Genomic DNA, 20,812 nt, shown 5'->3' on the forward strand with positions numbered 1-20,812 from the left:
GTATGATTAGATACCTGGTGGTCAAAGGTACGTTGTATGATTGCATACCTGGTTGTCAGGGGGACGCTGTATGATTAAATACCTGGTGGTCAGGGGGACGCTGCATGACTAGATACCTGGTGTTCAGGGGGATGCTGTATGATTAGATACCTGGTGGTTAGGGGGACACTGTATGATTAGATACCTGGTGGTCACAGGGACGCTGTATGATTAGATACCTGGTGGTCAGGGGGACGCTGCATGACTAGATACCTGGTGTTCAGGGGGATGCTGTATGATTAGATACCTGGTGGTTAGGGGGACACTGTATGATTAGATACCTGGTGTTCAGGGGGACGCTGTATGATTAGATACCTGGTGGTCAGGGGGACGCTGTATGACTACAGACCTGGTGGTTAGGGGGACACTGTATGATTAGATACCTGGTGGTCACAGGGACGCTGTATGATTAGATACCTGGTGGTCAGGGGGACGCTGCATGACTAGATACCTGGTGTTCAGGGGGATGCTGTATGATTAGATACCTGGTGGTTAGGGGGACACTGTATGATTAGATACCTGGTGTTCAGGGGGACGCTGTATGATTAGATACCTGGTGGTCAGGGGGACGCTGTATGACTACAGACCTGGTGGTCAGGGGGACGCTGTATGATTAGATACCTGGACTGTAGATGTGATATGTACATCGGTCGCTGGATGTGATCAGTTGGACAGTGGGTGGGATGAGTCCAGTTCCATGTCCCGGTACACCCAGTGCACCCGCACAGGAGCGCCCCTTTTGGTAATGATGGGCTATATATGGAGAGAGGAGGGGACTGCATCATGTTATAACGGCACATCTGTATAGTAATGGTGCTCAGAATAATGATGGGCACCCTTCTTGTGCCCGCAGCGATGGGATCGGACGCTGGAGGAGCTGGCAACATCGTATGCTGCGAAGTGTATCTGGGAGCACAACGAGGAGCGCGGCTTCCGAGGGGAGAACCTCTTCATCATGTCTGGCCCCAGTCTGGATGTGGAGATGGGTCTGGCGGACTGGCACAAAGAGCGCGACTACTACAACTTCACTGCAGACACCTGCCAAGAAGGACAGATGTGCGGGCACTACACCCAGGTACAGTGCCATAGACCGATGTCTAGGGGGGCGCAGCAGAGCATCGCGTCCTCAGAAGCAGATGCTCTTCTACCTTCTCAGAGGCTTGTTAGACCTCCGCTGGGTAGCATGGCTCTACGGGGGAGGGCATGGAAGTATATTAGACCTCCTCTGGGTATTATGGCTCCGTAGGGGAGGGCATGGCAGAATGTTAGACCTCCACCGGGTATCATTGCTCAATGAGGGAGAGCATGGCAGTATGTTAGACCTTAGTTGAGTAGCATGGCTCTTAATAGTAGGGCATGGCAGTATGTTAGACCTCAGCTAGCTAGTATGGTTCTATGGAGGAGCCATGGCAGATGCTAGAGCTCAACTAGGTAGCATGGCTCTACGGAGAAGGCATGGCAGTATGTTAGACCTCAACTACGTAGCGTGGCTTTATGGAGGAGGCATGGCAGATGCTAGAGCTCAACTACATAGCCTGGCTCTATGGAGAAGGCATGGCAGTATGTTTGACCTCAGCTAGGTAGCATGGCTCTCTGGAGAAGGCATGGCAGTATGTTAGACCTCAACTAAGTAACATGGCTTTATGGAGGAGACATGGCAGATGTTAGACCTCAACTACGTAGCGTGGCTCTATGGAGGAGGCATGGCAGATGCTAGAGCTCAACTACGTAGCCTGGCTCTATGGAGAAGACTACGTAGCACTGGTTGTATGGGGAGGGACAAGGCAGATGTTAGACCTCAACTACGTAGCGTGGATCTATGGAGGAGGCATGGCAGATGCTAGAGCTAAACTACGTAGCGTGGCTCTATGGAGAAGACATGGCAGTATGTTAGGTAGCACTGGTTGTATGGGGAGGGACAAGGCAGATGTTAGACCTCAACTAGGCAGTATGGCTCAATGGGGTAAGGCATGCCAGTATGTTTGACCTCAACTAGGTTGCATGGCTCTATGGAGGAGGGCATGGCAGTATATTATACCTCCGCTGGCTAACTTGGCTCTATGGAGGAGTTCATGGCATTATGTTACAGCTCAGCTGAGTAATATGGATCTATGGAGGAGGCATGGCAGTATGTTAGATCTCCACTAGTTAGCATGGCTCTATGGTGGAGGGCACGGCAGAATATTAGACCCCCACTGAGTAGCATGGCTCTGTGTTGGAGGGCATGGCAGCATGATAGACCTGAGCGGTGTGGCATGGCTTTATGGAGGAGTTCATGGTAGTATGTTAGACCTATCTGGGTAACATGGCACTATGGGGAAGGTCATGCCATTGTTTTTTAATCCTCAGTTGGATAGAATGCCTTTATGGGGGAGGGCAGGGCAGTATGTTAGACGTCAGCTGGGTAGCATGGCTCTATTGGGGACGGCATGGCAGTATGTTGGACATCCACTGGTTAACATGGCTCTATGGTGGATAGCAGGGCAGTATATTATACCTCAGCTGGGTAGCATGGCTCTATGGGGAAGGGCATGGCAGTATAATAGACCTCAGCTGAGTAGCATGGCTCTATGGAGGAGGCCTGCCATTATGCTTGACCTAAGCTAGGCATTATGGCTCTGTGGGGGAGGGCATGGCAGTATGTAAGTCCTCAGCTGGGTAGCATGGCTCTATGTAGGAGGCAGATGGCAGTATGCTCGATCTCAGCTGGGTAGCATGGATCAATGGGGGAGGGCATGGCAGTAGGTTAGACCTCAACTGGGTATTATGGCTCTATGGAGGAGGCATGCCATTATGCTCGAGCTAAGCTAGGCATTATGGCTCTGTGGGGGAGGGCAGGGCAGTATATTAGACCTCAGCTGGGTAACATGGCTCTATGGGGAAGGGCATGCCATTGTATTTTAATCCTCAGCTGGGTAGCATGGCTCTATGGGGGAGGACATGGCAGTATGTTAGACCTCAGCTGTGTATCATGGCTCTATGTAGGAGGGCATGGTAGTGTGCTAAACCTCAGGTGGGTAACCTGGCTCTATGGGGGAGGGCATGGTAGTATGCTAAACCTCAGCTGGGTAACCTGGCTCTATGCGGGAGGGCATGGTAGTATGCTAAACCTCAGCTGGGTAACCTGGCTCTATGGGGGAGGGCATGACAGTATGTTAGTCCTCAGCTGGGTAGCATGGCTCTATGGGGGAGGGCATGGCTCTATGGGGGAGGGCATGGCAGTATGTTAGACCTCAGCTGAATAGCATGGCTCTATGTGGGAGGGCATGGTAGTATGCTAAACCTCAGCTGGGTAACCTGGCTCTATGGGGGAGCGCATGGCAGTATGTTAGACCTGAGCTGGGTATTATGGCTTTATGGAGGAGGGCATGCCATTATGCTCAACCTAAGCTAGGTATTATGGCTCTGTGGGGGAGGGCAGGGCAGTATGTTAGACCTCAGCTGGGTATTATGGCTCTATGGGGGAAGGCATGGCAGTATGGTGGACCTCTGCTGAGTAGCATGGCTCTATGGGGGAGGGCACGGTAGTATGTTAGATCTCAGCTGGGTACCATGGCTCTATGTAGGAGGCAGATGGCAGTATGTTAGGACTCAGCTGGGTAGCATGGCTCTATGGGGGAGGGCATGGCAGTATGTTAGACCTCAGCTGGGTATCATGGCTCTATGTAGGAGGCGGATGGCAGTATGTTAGGCTTCGGCTGGGTATCATAGCTCTATGTGGGAGGGCATGGTAGTGTACTAAACCTCAGCTGGGTAACCTGGCTCTATGGGGGAGGGCATGGTAGTATGCTTAACCTCAGCTGGGTAACCTGGCTCTATGGGGGAGGGCATGGCAGTATGGTGGACCTCTGCTGGGTAGCATGGCTCTATGGGGAGGGCATGGCAGTATGTTAGACCTCAGCAGGGTATCATAGCTCTATGTAGGAGGGCATGGTAGTGTGCTAAACCTCAGCTGGGTAACGTGGCTCTATGGGGGAGGGCATGGTAGTATGCTAAACCTCAGCAGGGTATCATAGCCCTATGTAGGAGGGCATGGTAGTGTGCTAAACCTCAGCTGGGTAACCTGGCTCTGTGTTGGAGGGCATGGCAGCATGATAGACCTGAGCGGTGTGGCATGGCTTTATGGAGGAGTTCATGGTAGTATGTTAGACCTATCTGGGTAACATGGCACTATGGGGAAGGTCATGCCATTGTTTTTTAATCCTCAGTTGGATAGAATGCCTTTATGGGGGAGGGCAGGGCAGTATGTTAGACGTCAGCTGGGTAGCATGGCTCTATGGGGGACGGCATGGCAGTATGTTGGACATCCACTGGTTAACATGGCTCTATGGTGGATAGCAGGGCAGTATATTATACCTCAGCTGGGTAGCATGGCTCTATGGGGGAGGGCATGGCAGTATAATAGACCTCAGCTGGGTAGCATGGCTCTATGGAGGAGGCCTGCCATTATGCTTGACCTAAGCTAGGCATTATGGCTCTGTGGGGGAGGGCATGGCAGTATGTAAGTCCTCAGCTGGGTAGCATGGCTCTATGTAGGAGGCAGATGGCAGTATGCTAGATCTCAGCTGGGTAGCATGGCTCAATGGGGAGGGCATGGCAGTAGGTTAGACCTCAACTGGGTATTATGGCTCTATGGAGGAGGCATGCCATTATGCTCGACCTAAGCTAGGCATTATGGCTCTGTGGGGGAGGGCAGGGCAGTATATTAGACCTCAGCTGGGTAACATGGCTCTATGGGGAAGGGCATGCCATTGTGTTTTAATCCTCAGCTGGGTAGCATGGCTCTATGTAGGAGGGCATGGTAGTGTGCTAAACCTCAGGTGGGTAACCTGGCTCTATGGGGGAGGGCATGGTAGTGTGCTAAACCTCAGGTGGGTTACCTGGCTCTATGGGGGAGGGCATGGTAGTATGCTAAACCTCAGCTGGGTAACCTGGCTCTATGGGGGAGGGCATGACAGTATGTTAGTCCTCAGCTGGGTAGCATGGCTCTATGGGGGAGGGCATGGCAGTATGTTAGACCTCAGCTGAATAGCATGGCTCTATGTGGGAGGGCATGGTAGTATGCTAAACCTCAGCTGGGTAACCTGGCTCTATGGGGGAGGGCATGGCAGTATGTTAGACCTGAGCTGGGTATTATGGCTTTATGGAGGAGGGCGTGCCATTATGCTCAACCTAAGCTAGGTATTATGGCTCTGTGGGGGAGGGCAGGGCAGTATGTTAGACCTGAGCTGGGTATTATGGCTTTATGGAGGAGGGCATGCCATTATGCTCAACCTAAGCTAGGTATTATGGCTCTGTGGGGGAGGGCAGGGCAGTATGTTAGACCTCAGCTGGGTAGCATGGCTCTATGGGGGAAGGCATGGCAGTATGGTGGACCTCTGCTGAGTAGCATGGCTCTATGGGGGAAGGCATGGCAGTATGGTGGACCTCTGCTGAGTAGCATGGCTCTATGGGGGAGGGCACGGTAGTATGTTAGATCTCAGCTGGGTACCATGGCTCTATGTAGGAGGCAGATGGCAGTATGTTAGGACTCAGCTGGGTAGCATGGTTCTATGGGGGAGGGCATGGCAGTATGTTAGATCTCAGCTGGGTATCATGGCTCTATGTAGGAGGCGGATGGCAGTATGTTAGGCTTCGGCTGGGTATCATAGCTCTATGTGGGAGGGCATGGTAGTGTACTAAACCTCAGCTGGGTAACCTGGCTCTATGGGGGAGGGCATAGTAGTATGCTTAACCTCAGCTGGGTAACCTGGCTCTATGGGGGAGGGCATGGCAGTATGGTGGACCTCTGCTGGGTAGCATGGCTCTATGGGGAGGGCATGGCAGTATGTTAGACCTCAGCAGGGTATCATAGCTCTATGTAGGAGGGCATGGTAGTGTGCTAAACCTCAGCTGGGTAACGTGGCTCTATGGGGGAGGGCATGGTAGTATGCTAAACCTCAGCAGGGTATCATAGCCCTATGTAGGAGGGCATGGTAGTGTGCTAAACCTCAGCTGGGTAACCTGGCTCTATGGGGGAGGGCATGACAGTATGTAAGTCCTCAGCTGGGTAGCATGGCTCTATGGGGGAGGGCATGGCAGTATGTTAGACCTCAGCTGAATAGCATGGCTCTATGGGGGAGGGCATGGTAGCATGCTGAACCTCAGCTAGGTAACCTGGCTCTATGGGGGAGGGCATGGCAGTATGTTAGACCTCAGCTGTGTATCATGGCTCTATGTAGGAGGGCATGGTAGTGTGCTAAACCTCAGGTGGGTAACCTGGCTCTATGGGGGAGGGCATGGTAGTGTGCTAAACCTCAGGTGGGTTACCTGGCTCTATGGGGGAGGGCATGGTAGTATGCTAAACCTCAGCTGGGTAACCTGGCTCTATGGGGGAGGGCATGACAGTATGTTAGTCCTCAGCTGGGTAGCATGGCTCTATGGGGGAGGGCATGGCAGTATGTTAGACCTCAGCTGAATAGCATGGCTCTATGTGGGAGGGCATGGTAGTATGCTAAACCTCAGCTGGGTAACCTGGCTCTATGGGGGAGGGCATGGCAGTATGTTAGACCTGAGCTGGGTATTATGGCTTTATGGAGGAGGGCGTGCCATTATGCTCAACCTAAGCTAGGTATTATGGCTCTGTGGGGGAGGGCAGGGCAGTATGTTAGACCTGAGCTGGGTATTATGGCTTTATGGAGGAGGGCATGCCATTATGCTCAACCTAAGCTAGGTATTATGGCTCTGTGGGGGAGGGCAGGGCAGTATGTTAGACCTCAGCTGGGTAGCATGGCTCTATGGGGGAAGGCATGGCAGTATGGTGGACCTCTGCTGAGTAGCATGGCTCTATGGGGGAAGGCATGGCAGTATGGTGGACCTCTGCTGAGTAGCATGGCTCTATGGGGGAGGGCACGGTAGTATGTTAGATCTCAGCTGGGTACCATGGCTCTATGTAGGAGGCAGATGGCAGTATGTTAGGACTCAGCTGGGTAGCATGGTTCTATGGGGGAGGGCATGGCAGTATGTTAGATCTCAGCTGGGTATCATGGCTCTATGTAGGAGGCGGATGGCAGTATGTTAGGCTTCGGCTGGGTATCATAGCTCTATGTGGGAGGGCATGGTAGTGTACTAAACCTCAGCTGGGTAACCTGGCTCTATGGGGGAGGGCATAGTAGTATGCTTAACCTCAGCTGGGTAACCTGGCTCTATGGGGGAGGGCATGGCAGTATGGTGGACCTCTGCTGGGTAGCATGGCTCTATGGGGAGGGCATGGCAGTATGTTAGACCTCAGCAGGGTATCATAGCTCTATGTAGGAGGGCATGGTAGTGTGCTAAACCTCAGCTGGGTAACGTGGCTCTATGGGGGAGGGCATGGTAGTATGCTAAACCTCAGCAGGGTATCATAGCCCTATGTAGGAGGGCATGGTAGTGTGCTAAACCTCAGCTGGGTAACCTGGCTCTATGGGGGAGGGCATGACAGTATGTAAGTCCTCAGCTGGGTAGCATGGCTCTATGGGGGAGGGCATGGCAGTATGTTAGACCTCAGCTGAATAGCATGGCTCTATGGGGGAGGGCATGGTAGCATGCTGAACCTCAGCTAGGTAACCTGGCTCTATGGGGGAGGGCATGGCAGTATGTTAGGCCTCAGCTGGGTAGCATGGCTCTATGGGGGGGGGGCATGGCAGTATGTTAGACCTCAGCTGGGTAGCATGGCTCTATGTAGGAGGCAGATGGCAGTATGTTAGGCTTCGGCTGGGTATCATGGCTCTATGTAGGAGGGCATGGTAGTGTGCTAAACCTCAGCTGGGTAACCTGGCTCTATGGGGGAGGGCATGGTAGTATGCTTAACCTCAGCTGGGTAACCTGGCTCTATGGGGGAGGGCATGGCAGTATGTTAGACCTCAGCAGGGTATCATAGCTCTATGTAGGAGGGCATGGTAGTGTGCTAAACCTCAGCTGGGTAACGTGGCTCTATGGGGGAGGGCATGGTAGTATGCTAAACCTCAGCTGGGTAACCTGGCTCTATGGGGGAGGGCATGACAGTATGTAAGTCCTCAGCTGGGTAGCATGGCTCTATTGGGGAGGGCATGGCAGTATGTTAGACCTCAGCTGAATAGCATGGCTCTATGGGGGAGGGCATGGTAGCATGCCAAACCTCAGCTAGGTAACCTGGCTCTATGGGGGAGGGCATGGCAGTATGTTAGACCTCAGCTGGGTATTATGGCTTTATGGAGGAGGGCGTGGCATTATGCTCGACCTCAGCTAGGTATTATGGCTCTGTGGGGGAGGGCAGGGCAGTATGTTAGACCTCAGCTGGGTAGCATGGCTCTATGGGGGAGGCAGATGGCAGTATGTTAGGCCTCAGCTGGGTAGCATGGCTCTATGGGGGGGGGGGGGGGCATGGCAGTATGTTAGACCTCAGCTGTGTATCATGGCTCTATGTAGGAGGGCATGGTAGTGTGCTAAACCTCAGCTGGGTAACCTGGCTCTATGGGGGAGGGCATGGTAGTATGCTTAACCTCAGCTGGGTAATCTGGCTCTATGGGGGAGGGCATGGCAGTATGGTGGACCTCTGCTGGGTAGCATGGCTCTATGGGGAGGGCATAGCAGTATGTTAGACCTCAGCTGGGTATCATGGCTCTATGGGGGAGGGCATGGCAGTATGCTAAACCTCAGCTGGGTAACCTGGCTCTATGGGAGAGGGCTTGGCAGTATGTTAGACCTCAGCTGGGTAGCATGGCTCTATGGGGGAGGGCATGGCAGTATGGTGGACCTCAGCTGGGTAGCATGGCTCTATAGGGGAGGGCATGGCAGTATGGTGGACATCTGCTGGGTAGCATGGCTCTATGTGGGAGGGCATGGCAGTATGTTAGGCCTCAGCTGGGTAGCATGGCTCTATGGGGGAGGGCATGGCTCTATGGTGGACCTCTGCTGGGTAGCATGGCTCTATGGGGGAGGGCATGGCAGTATGATGGACCTCTGCTGGGTAGCATGGCTCTATGTGAGAGGGCATGGTAGTATGGTGGTCCTTTGCTGGGTAGCATGGCTCTATGTGGGAGGGCATGGCAGTATGTTAGGCCTCAGCTGGATAGCATGGCTCTATGGGGGAGGGCATGGCTCTATGGTGGACCTCTGCTGGGTAGCATGGCTCTATGTGGGAGGGCATGGCAGTATGATGGACCTCTGCTGGGTAGCATGGCTCTATGGAGGTAGGCATGATGCTGTTGTGTAGATGGAGGATAGGATCTGTCATGGATTATAATAAGCGGGAAGATTATTGATTTCCAGTTCTCAGCCTGGAATACGCCTCTGGTTCATGGATTGTAATGGAAGGAATTGTTTTACCTCCTGATTATCACACAGCACAGTCCTGTCCAAATTACAGGACTATTAACTCTTCACTGTCTTTTAGGCATTGCACACAGCTCTCCATATGGAACACTTATCTCCACCATTACACACCTGTAACGTTAGAGTTTTCCTCAATGTACACATCTATCACCTCTACGCATCTCTTCTGGCTGTATGTACTTTTCTCCACTTTACACTCTGCCCAGTCCTTTTCATCTTGCCCAATCCTGTTCTCTGCCTAGCTTTCTCTGTACTCTGTCCATCCCTCTCTACACTCTGCCCAGTCTTATCTCATCTGTCCAGTCTTATCCCATCCTCTCTGAACTCTGCCTAGGCTTATCCCCTCTGTTCTGACTTATCCGCTTTTTCCAGTCCTATCCCCCTGTCCAGTCTTCTCTTCACTCTGCCCAGTCCTTTACATCTTGCCCAATCTTGTCCTCTCTGCTTAGCCCCCTCTGCACTCTGTCCATCCTGCTCTACACTCCGCCCAGTCTTCTCCACTCCGCCCAGTCTTCTCCCGTCTGCCCAGTCTTCTCTCCTCTCCCCAGTCTTCTCCCGTCTGCCCAGTCTTCTCCCGTCTGCCCAGTCTTCTCCCGTCTGCCCAGTCTTCTCCCGTCTGCCCAGTCTTCTCCCGTCTGCCCAGTCTTCTCCCCTCTCCCCAGTCTTCTCCCCTCTCCCCAGTCTTCTCCCGTCTGCCCAGTCTTCTCCCCTCTCCCCAGTCTTCTCCTCTCTCCCCAGTCTTCTCCCCTCTCCCCAGTCTTCTCCCCTCTCACCAGTCTTCTCCCGTCTGCCCAGTCTTCTCCCGTCTGCCCAGTCTTCTCCCGTCTGCCCAGTCTTCTCCCGTCTGCCCAGTCTTCTCCCGTCTGCCCAGTCTTCTCCCCTCTGCCCAGTCTTCTCCCCTCTGCCCAGTCTTCTCCCTTCTCCCCAGTCTTCTCCCTTCTCCCCAGTCTTCTCCCTTCTCCCCAGTCTTCTCCCTTCTCCCCAGTCTTCTCCCTTCTCCCCAGTCTTCTCCCCTCTGCCCAGTCTTCTCCCCTCTGCCCAGTCTTCTCCCCTCTGCCCAGTCTTCTCCCCTCTGCCCAGTTTTCTCCCCTCTGCCCAGTCTTCTCCCGTCTGCCCAGTCTTCTCCCGTCTGCCCAGTCTTCTCCCGTCTGCCCAGTCTTCTCCCGTCTGCCCAGTCTTCTCCCGTCTGCCCAGTCTTCTCCCGTCTGCCCAGTCTTCTCTCCTCTGCCCAGTCTTCTCTCCTCTGCCCAGTCTTCTCTCCTCTGCCCAGTCCTCTCCTCTCTGCCCAGTCTTCTCCTCTCTGCCCAGTCTTCTCCCCTCTTGCCCAGTCTTCTCTACATTCTGTCCACTTTTTGCTCCTCTGTCCAGTCATTTTCACTGTCCTGTTTTTTGTACTTGGTGGAGAGAAGTATTCAGTATGGAAGGCTGTGTGCAATGCCTTGAAAACTGCAGAGTTAATAGTCCTCTAATTTGGATAGGACTGCCCTCTGTGTACTGGACTGTGTTGTGTGATAAGTCTTCCTAATGCCGCACCTTTCTGTCTTAGATGGTCTGGGCTCAGACGGAGCGTGTCGGCTGTGGGGAGAAATTCTGTGAAAAGTTGGAAGGATTTGAGGAGTCAAATATGTTTCTCCTGGTTTGTAACTACGAACCCCCGTAAGTGTCATCGCTGCCCCCCTCACTGTATGTAACACCATCAAAAATCATCAAATACTCTAAAAAAACACCAACTCAACCTCTGTGTGCCAATGACCGGGGTCGGACCATGAGGACGGAGACCGGTAGGTAGGAGGACCGTAAACCGACATACAGCGCTCACATGGAGGAGAACCAGAGACCATTACTTGGGTGTCAGATCCTGAAGGTCGTCTTCAAGGAGTCTGCATAAATGCTGGTCCCCACTGTGGCAGCCACAAGCTGGTATAACCTTCAGCCGAGTCCTAACCCAAATCCTCAATCTAATGCTTTCACATGGAGATAGGGTATCCAAGCCGATCCTGCGCCCCTCCTTTAGGCTGAACACCCACTGGCGGTCTTTAATGCTGCGATATCGCTGCGTTTTTTTACCTCAAATGTCCATGGGTCTTTCTAATGTAAAATCGTAGAAGTGCAAACATGCGATTTTTGTGCGATGCGATTTTAACATAAGAAAGTCCCCTTGACATTGTAAGTAAAAAATGATATCGAAGCGTTAAAAAAACGTTAGTGGGTAAAAGCCCTAGAGGAGTTGACCCCGCTTGGGATTTCACTCCAGACGCCATCCGGAAGGTCTGGGCTCCAGTGGCCGCACATGAGCTCCACTCACTTCAATGGGTCAGCTGGATGAAGCCAAACGCTTGACCATGGCAATCTCTGGAGATCTCGTGGAAGTGGATGGCTACTGCTTTAGGATGCGCCAATGGTAATATCTCAGGATCAGTAGGGGTAGCAACGGTTGGAACCCACCTATCAGCGAGTTATCCCCTATCCTGCATCTTGATGCCACCGGCAGCTAGGAGTGTGCCAGCTGTCAGCAGGAGCGAACACCCCTGTCATGCCCCTAGCTTCGCATTGGCTCACAAGACACAGCAGTACCCTGTGAGTGGTGGGGGGCTGCACGGAGGCAGGCGGGAGCGCAGAAAGGAGGCCGGCGGCGGAGGGGAAACACTGTGCGCTGGACCATCCACAGAGAAGTTAGAAAGCCTCTACCCCCACTGTGACAGCTGGCTCTTCTGCGGAGAAATCCTCCCCAACCCCCCCTGCCAGGACTGTGTGAGCGGGACCACCCCAAGCGGTGATACTAAGCCGCCAGGGGACTACAGAGAGCAGCTGAGAAAAGCGGGTCCGCAGCTGCCACACTCGGCAGGACTGCAGCCTCGCAACACCCAGTGCGCCAGCGGCGACAGGCTGCTGTGAGTATAATGTTCCCCCAGGCACTCCCGATGTGGACCACGGTCCTGCGTTGCTGGCCGGCACCTGTAACAGTGGCCGCTACTGATCTTGTATGTCCCCTGCACTCCATCTCTGCTGAATGTCTCCGGCGTCGCAGGAACCTCTGCTGTTTTGGCAATGCTGTGGCATGCCCCCCGTTGCTCGTCCGCTCTTCGCCCCCCCCCCCCTCCTGACAATCTAGTGGCTGTCAAGCAGCCTAACCTGGTGTACACCCACCACTTCCGGTGCGGATATCCTGTGCATTGGGAATAACTGGCAGAGATGGGCATGTGCCCTTAACTCTAATCCTAATACCTGCTGATAAACCCAAGGTACGTAGATGGAGATGTGAAATCACAGCAAAAACTAGCTTCCCCCTCAGCACTAATGCTTCCTCTATGTTATTGTTAGCCTGTTAGCCTTCAAGAGCCTCGGCGACCCTACGGGCGACACTACAGGCGAGCTCCTCCATGTTTTTCGTTTTTGCTTCTTCTAGTTGTGTGATCTCCATGCCAGTATCAGCTCTGTCAGTATCGGCCATCGTGTCCTTTGGGTCTTCTGGGTCTTCTTCCATGACTGATCTGTCCAAGCTTTATAGATTTTTCTAGTGACTATGCTGGCACTACATGGTTCCTCTATGTCCCAGCCGTGTAGGAGTCATCCATATACGCCTGTGCCAAGCCGGGGAGGGTGAGGGAAAGACCCGGCGAACTACCCTGTAAGAACTTCACCTTGGAAGCCCTATGAAAGAACTTCCTCTATACATAATGCAAATCCCAGATTATTCTAACACTAATCGCAGGCAGACGGTCACTAACCCCAAATCAGTTCATTGTAACCCTAATACCGGAACCCACTATGTCAAAGGTAATCCGAAACTCAACTAATACTATCCCTAACTGTAATGCCAACACTAACTCTAACCACAGCTAATCCTAACTCTAACCCCCGGCAGACCGTCAGACTGGGCATTAAACTAACCCCAACCACCGTGACCCCCAACTGTACCCGCTAAATCTAACCCTAATACCGGAACCAACTATATCAAAGGTAATCTTAATCCCAACCACAGTGATTCTATCCCTAATCCCAACAGTAACCCCGACTCACCACTAATCTAATAGTAATCCAGCTGGAACCCTGATGCAGATTGAGCTGTGAACCCAACACTTAAGGTGTCAGGGTATCCAAGGAGGCGGCAGCATCAACGGTGTAAAGATAGTAAAAAAAGGGGTTTATTGCTCCATAAAATGGCGACGTTTCGACTTAATCTAAGTATTTTTCAAGCCTTAGATTAAGTCGAAACGTCGCCATTTTATGGAGCAATAAACCCCTTTTTTTACTATCTTTACACCGTTGATGCTGCCGCCTCCTTGGATACCATTGCATTTATTTGGGGTTTGGTTCATGACCCCACAGGTGGCTTGGCATATACAGACTGGAACCTCTGCACTGAAGTGCATGTGTTAGGTGTGCTGCGGGACTTTCCTATTTCTACTAACACTTAAGGTGTCAGGACCGGCGGCTCGCGGCTCCCCCATGCCCTCACCGCCAGTCCTGTCACGCAAGAGGCTGCCGTGCGGCGCAGTGAAGCCCCGGTCCTGGTTATCTCCCCTGGCCGCCGCGCTCCTCCTTGCCGCCAGGTTGTTAGGGATGCTACTGGCGCCAGCCAGTGCCGTGTCCTGGATGCCATGGCAACGAGGCTGGCATCCTGAGCCTCACCTATCTTGCAGGGCTGTTCCCCAGCTCCGCCTGTGTGATATTCTGTTGCTGTCAGACCATCAGCTGCTGGGGCGGGAGCTCTGACAGCATTATAACCTGTCCGTGTGTGCTGATCCTCGCCAGTGTTAGTTTGGTCTTCCAGCTGCACCCGCGTTTTCTTTGCTTGACTCCCGTTTGACTCCTGGTTTTGACTCTCTGCCTTCTGGACCCGACTTTGCCTACAGCCGGACCCTTTTCTACTGTGCACCCTCCTGTTGCCGATCCGGACCGTCTGACTTGCCTTAGTGTTTGTTTGTCCCTGTGTTTGTTGTTGTCTGTCCCCGTTTCCCACTTCCCTAGTGAGTGCAAGGACCGTCGCCCAGTTGTTGCCACGAGAGTTAGTCTAGGGGGGCAAGTAGGTAGGGACAGGGGTTGCGGACAGTTTTAGGGACTTCCAGTATCCCGGACCCTGCCCTGACAGTAACACTGGCCAAAAGGAAGTCAGATCCCTACATCCGACCAGCAACCTTGAGCCCCTCAATGGAGGCCATACCAGGTTCAGGACTTGATTTCCCGCCTGCAGCATCAGGAGTAGCAGGTGGCTACTGGTGCAGTGCAGCCCACTCCCGTTCTTGGTGCAGTATCTGAACCATGGGCTACTCTTCCCAATTTCTTTTCTGGGGAGTGAAGCCAGTTTTTTGCGCTCAAGGAAGGCTGCAAGCTCTATTCTGACCTACGACCCCATACCTCCGGCACAGAATACCAGAAAGTAGGTATCGTGATTACTTGTCTGAGGGGAGAACCCCTAAATTGGGCCTTCACTGTACCTGCTGACTCTCCTACCCGACAGTCTCTTGACACCTTTTTTGCTGCCTTGGGCCAACTATATGACGAACCAGACCATGCTGTATTCGCAGTTTCCAAACTCCTAGCCTTGCGCCAGGGTCGGAGGTTGGCTGAGGACTATTGTTCTCAATTTCGCCAACACTGCACAGAGTCCGGGTGGAATGACGCTGCCTTGAAGGATTTATTTTTGGCCAGCCTGACGAAGGGTCTCAAGGACCTCTGTGTGGCACACCCTGAACCTAAGACCCTGGAGCAAGCTATGTCACTGGCTATCCGGGCCGACCGACACTTGAGGGCCAGACGCTCCACTTGGACCAGTCCTGTCCATACGTCCACATCCTCGGTAGTTCCAACATTATCACCTCCCTCCGCAGAACCAATGGAGTTGGGAACTATGACCCCTGAACAATGACGGGAATATCGCCTAAGGAGCAACCTCTGCCTCTACTGTGGGGAGCCGGGCCATCGCATTGTGACCTGCGGGAAGAAGCTGCAACAAGAAAAACTTCTGCTCCTAGGCAGTTGTCAGGAGGACTGTCTAGGAGCGAAGGTACTCCCTGTAAGGTCAAAAATGTTGTTACCCAGCACCTTAGAATTCCGGTCTTTCTGCCATGCCGGCCAAGCATTTGTTGCTTCTGGGCTGCTGCTAATTTTGTTAACTGTGACTTTGTGGCTCAACTGTCTGGATTATTTCTCCGTTTAGACCCCCCAAGTCTGGTCTCAGGTCTTGCCTCCACTCCCTTGCAGGCCGCCTAGTAAGTCTTGTTACCCCGAAGTTACGGTTTACGGTAGGAGCCTTACATACTGAGTCCTGTACCTTTCTGGTTATGAAAGACTTGTTTGTGGACATAGTGTTGGGGCTACCCTGGCTAAGGGAACACAAGCCCGTAGTTAAGTGGGGCACATTGGAACTGGTCAAGTGGGGTTCACGCTGTGCCAATCACGTACGCGTGGTGGAGGTGGATATCTCCACCTGCGAGGGGGTTGAGCTACCTGACTACCTCTCCGAGTTTTCGGATATCTTTTTTTAACAGTTGTCAGAAGCCTTGCCTCCTCATAGAGAATGGGATTGGAAAATTGAGTTGGTTCCTGGGGCCAAACTTCTAAAAGGGCGCATCTACAATGTTACGGTTCCGGAGAGGGAATCCATGAAGGAGTATATCCAGGATAGTTCGGCAAAGGAACACATCCGGCCCTCTGAGTCTCCAGTAGGTGCTGGCTTTTTCTTTGTGGAGAAGAAGGATGGAGGCCTCAGAGCCTGTATAGATTACAGGCAGCTAAACAAGATTACAGTCAGAAACCAATACGCCCTTGCGCTCATCCCCGACCTCTAGAGATGAGCGAGCACCAAAATGCTCGGGTGCTCGTTACTCGAGATGAACTTTTCGCTCGAGGGTTCGTTTCGAGTAACAAACCCCATTGAAGTCAATGGGCGACCCGAGCATTTTTGCATATCGCCGATGCTCGCTAAGGTTTTCATTTGTGAAAATCTGGGCAATTCAAGAATGTGATGGGAACGACATAGAAACGGATAGGGCAGGCGAGGGGCTACATGTTGGGCTGCATCTCAAGTTCCCAGGTCCCACTATTAAGCCACAATAGCGGCAAGAGTGGCCCCCCCCCCCTCCCAACAATTTTTACTTCTGAAAAGCCCTCATTAGCAATGCATACCTTAGCTAAGCACCACACTACCTCCAACAAAGCACAATCACTGCCTGCATGACACTCCGCTGCCACTTCTCCTGGGTTACATGCTGCCCAACCCCCCCCCCCCCCCGCACGGCCCAGTGTCCACAGCGCACACCAAAGTGTCCCTGCGCAGCCTTCAGCTGCCCTCATGCCACGCCACCCTCATGTCTATTTATAAGTGCGTCTGCCATGAGGAGGAACCGCAGGCACACACTGCAGAGGGTTGGCACGGCCAGGCAGCGACCCTCTTTAAAAGGGGCGGGGCGATAGCCCACAATGCTGTACAGAAGCAATGAGAAATCCAATCCTGTGCCACCTCCATCAGGAGCTGCACACATGGGCATAGCAATGGGGAATCCATGTGCCACACACTATTCATTCTGTCAAGGTGTCTGCATGCCCCAGTCAGACCGCGGTTTTTTATAAATAGTCACAGGCAGGTACAACTCCGCAATGGAAATTCCGTGTGCACCCACAGCATGGGTGGCTCCCTGGAACCCACCGGCTGTACATAAATGTATCCCATTGCAGTGCCCTGGACAGCAGAGCTAACGTCAGATTAAATGCAGGTGGGCTTCGGCCCACACTGCATGCCCCAGTCAGACTGGGGTTCTTTAGAAGTGGACACATGCAGTTACAACTCCCTGTGGACGACAGCATGGGTGGCTCCCTGGAACCCACCGGCTGTACATAAATATATCCCATTGCAGTGCCCAGCACAGCGGATGTAACGTCAGCTTTAATGCAATTGGGCTTCAGTCCACACTGCATGCCCCAGTCAGACCGGGCTTTTTAATACATAGACACTGGCAGGTACAAATCCCTAATGTGAAGTCCCTGTGGACCCACAGCATGGGTGGCTCCCTGGAACCCACCGGCGGTACATAAATATATCCCATTGCAGTGCCCATCACAGCTGAGGTAACGTCACATACAATACAGGTGGGCTTCGGCCCACACTGCATGCCCCAGTCAGACTGGTAATATGTTTATGTAGCAAAAGTGTAGGCCAACCCCACACACCTTGCTGTACCATGAGTGCAGGCGAAGCCCATAAAAATTACTAGGATTACACTGTAGGCGAGGGCCCAAAAAAATTGGTGTACCAACAGTACTAATGTACCTGAGAAAAATTGCCCATGCCCAACCAAGAGGGCAGGTGAAACCCATTAATCGCTTTAGTTAATGTGGCTTAATTGGTAACTAGGCCTGGAGGCAGCCCAGTAAAAATAAAAATTGGTTGAGGTGAAAGTTCCAACGCTTTAATGAGCATTGAAACGTATAAAAATTGTTTACAAAAATTATGAGTGAGCCTTGTGGGCCTAAGAAAAATTGCCCGTTCAGCGTGATTACGTGAGGTTTCAGGAGGAGGAGCAGGAGGAGGAGGAGGAGGAATATTATACACAGATTGATGAAGCGAAAATGTCCCCGTTTTGGATGGTGATAGAGAACGATGCTTCCATCCGCGGGTGCAGCCTACGTATTGCTTAGGTATCGCTGCTGTCCGCTGGTGGAGAACAGAAGTCTGGGGAAATCCAGGCTTTGTTCATCTTGATGAGTGTTAGCCTGTCGGCACTGTCGGTTGACAGGTGGGTACGCTTATCTGTGATGATTCCCCCAGCCGCACTAAACACCCTCTCTGACAAGACGCTAGCCGCAGGACAAGCAAGCACCTCCAGGGCATACAGCGCGAGTTCAGGCCACGTGTCCAGCTTCGACACCCAGTAGTTGTAGGTGGCAGAGGCGTCACGGAGGACGGTCGTGTGATCGGCTACGTACTCCCTCACCATCCTTTTACAGTGCTCCCACCAACTCAGCCTTGACTGGGGAGTGGTGACACAGTCTTGCTGGGGAGCCATAAAGCTGGCAAAGGCCTTGGAGAATGTTCCCCTGCCTGTGCTGTACATGCTGCCTGATCTCCGCGCCTCCCCTGCTACCTGGCCCTCGGAACTGCGCCTTCGGCCACTAGCGCTGTCGGATGGGAAGTTTACCATCAGTTTGTCCACCAGGGTCCTGTGGTATAGCATCACTCTCGAACCCCTTTCCTCTTCGGGTATGAGAGTGGAAAAGTTCTCCTTATACCGTGGGTCGAGCAGTGTGTACACCCAGTAATCCGTAGTGGCCAGAATGCGTGTAACGTGAGGGTCACGAGAAAGGCATCCTAACATGAAGTCCACCATGTGTGCCAGGGTACCTGTACGCAACACATGGCTGTCCTCACTAGGAAGATCACTTTCAGGATCCTCCTCCTCCTCAGGCCATACACGCTGAAAGGATGACAGGCAAGCAGCATGGGTCCCCTCAGCAGTGGGCCAAGCTGTCTCTTCCCCCTCCTCCTCATGCTCCTGCCCCTCCTCCTCAACGCGCTGAGATATAGACATGAGGGTGCTTTGACTATCCAGCGACATACTGTCTTCCCCCGCCTCCGTTTCTGAGCACAAAGCGGCTGCCTTTATGCTTTGCAGGGAACTTCTCAACATGCATAGCAGAGGAATGGTGACGCTAATGATTGCAGCATCGCCGTTCACCATCTGGGTAGAATCCTCAAAGTTTCCAAGGACCTGGCAGATGTCTGCCAACCAGGCCCACTCTTCTGTAAAGAATTGAGGAGGCTGACTCCCACTGCGCCGCCCATGTTGGAGTTGGTATTCCACTATAGCTCTACGCTGCTCATAGAGTCTGGCCAACATGTGGAGCGTAGGGTTCCACCGTGTGGGCACGTCGCACAGCAGTCGGTGCACTGGCACATTAAACCGATGTTGCACGGTCCGCAGCGTCCGTCTTGGACTTGCGGAAATGTGCGCTGAGCCGGCGCACCTTTCTGAGCAGGTCCGACAAGCGTGGGTAGCTTTTCAGAAAGCGCTGAACCACCAAATTAAAGACGTGGGCCAGGCATGGCACGTGCGTGAGGCTGCCGAGCTGCAGAGCCGCCACCAGGTTACGGCCGTTGTCACACACGACCATGCCCGGTTGGAGGCTCAGCGGCGCAAGCCAACGGTCGGTCTGCTCTGTCAGACCCTGCAGCAGTTCGTGGGCCGTGTGCCTCTTCTCTCCTAAGCTGAGTAGTTTCAGCACGGCCTGCTGACGCTTGCCCACCGCTGTGCTGCCACGCCGCGCGACACCGACTGCTGGCGACGTCCTGCTGCTGACACATCTTGATTGCGAGACAGAGGTTGCGTAGGAGGAGGAGGAGGGTGGTTTAGTGGAGGAAGCATACACCGCCGCAGATACCAGCACCGAGCTAGGGCCCGCAATTCTGGGGGTGGGTAGGACGTGAGCGGTCCCAGGCTCTGACTCTGTCCCAGCCTCCACTAAATTCACCCAATGTGCTGTCAGGGAGATGTAGTGGCCCTGCCTGCCTGTGCTTGTCCACGTGTCCATTGCTAAGTGAACCTTGGCAGTAACCTCGTTGGTGAGGGCGCGTACAATGTTGCGGGAGACGTGGTCGTGCTGGGCTGGGACGGCACATCGGGAAAAGTAGTGGCGACTGAGTAGCGCGGGGCCGCCGCCATCATGTTTTTGAAAGCCTCCATTTCCACAAGCCTATACGGCAGCATCTCCAGGCTGATCAATTTGGCTATGTGCACGTTTAACGCTTGAGCGTGCGGGTGCGTGGCGGCGTACTTGCGCTTGCACTCAAACAGTTGCGCTAGCGATGGCTGGACGCTGCGCTGAGAGACATTGCTGGATGGGGCCGAGGACAGCGGAGGTGAGGGTGTGGGTGCAGGCCGGGAGACGGTAGTGCCTGTGTCCTCAGAGGGGGGTTGGATCTCAGTGGCAGGTTGGGGCACAGGGGGAGAGGCAGTGGTGCAAAGCGGAGGCGGTGAATGGCCTTCATCCCACCTTGTGGGGTGCTTGGCCATCATATGTCTGCGCATGCTGGTGGTGGTGGCTCCCCGGCTGATCTTGGCGCGACAAAGGTTGCACACCACTGTTCGTCGGTCGTCTGCACTCTCAGTGAAAAACTGCCACACCTTTGAGCACTTCGGCCACAGCAGGGTGGCATGGCGCGAGGGGGCGCTTTGGGAAACAGTTGGTGGATTATTCAGTCTGGCCCTGCCTCTACCCCTGGCCACCGCACTGGCTCTTCCAACCTGCCCTGCTGCTGCACCTGCCTCCCCCTCTGAAGACCTGTCCTCCGTAGGCGTAGCAAACCAGGTGGGGTCAGTCACCTCATCGTCCAGCTGCTCTTCCTCCGAATCCTCTGTGCGCTCCTCCCTCGGACTTACTGCAATTACTACTACCTGAGTGGTAGACAACTGTGTCTCATCGTCATCGTCCTCCTCACCCACTGAAA

General features: G+C 53.4%; 1 protein-coding gene across 1 annotated transcript in view; it reads left to right on the forward strand.

Moving 5' to 3' along the window:
* The window catches only part of PI16 (peptidase inhibitor 16), an 82,700-nt gene that overhangs the window by 30,414 nt on the left and 31,474 nt on the right, over nt 1–20,812 (forward strand). Inside the window, exons 3-4 of the mRNA XM_066572781.1 lie at nt 893–1,114; nt 10,916–11,025. Coding sequence (XP_066428878.1) covers nt 893–1,114; nt 10,916–11,025 — 332 coding nt within the window. The remainder of the gene's footprint in view (nt 1–892; nt 1,115–10,915; nt 11,026–20,812) is intronic.

The sequence above is a fragment of the Eleutherodactylus coqui genome, chromosome 7 (assembly GCF_035609145.1).
Source record: "Eleutherodactylus coqui strain aEleCoq1 chromosome 7, aEleCoq1.hap1, whole genome shotgun sequence".
NCBI lineage: Eukaryota > Metazoa > Chordata > Amphibia > Anura > Eleutherodactylidae > Eleutherodactylus > Eleutherodactylus coqui.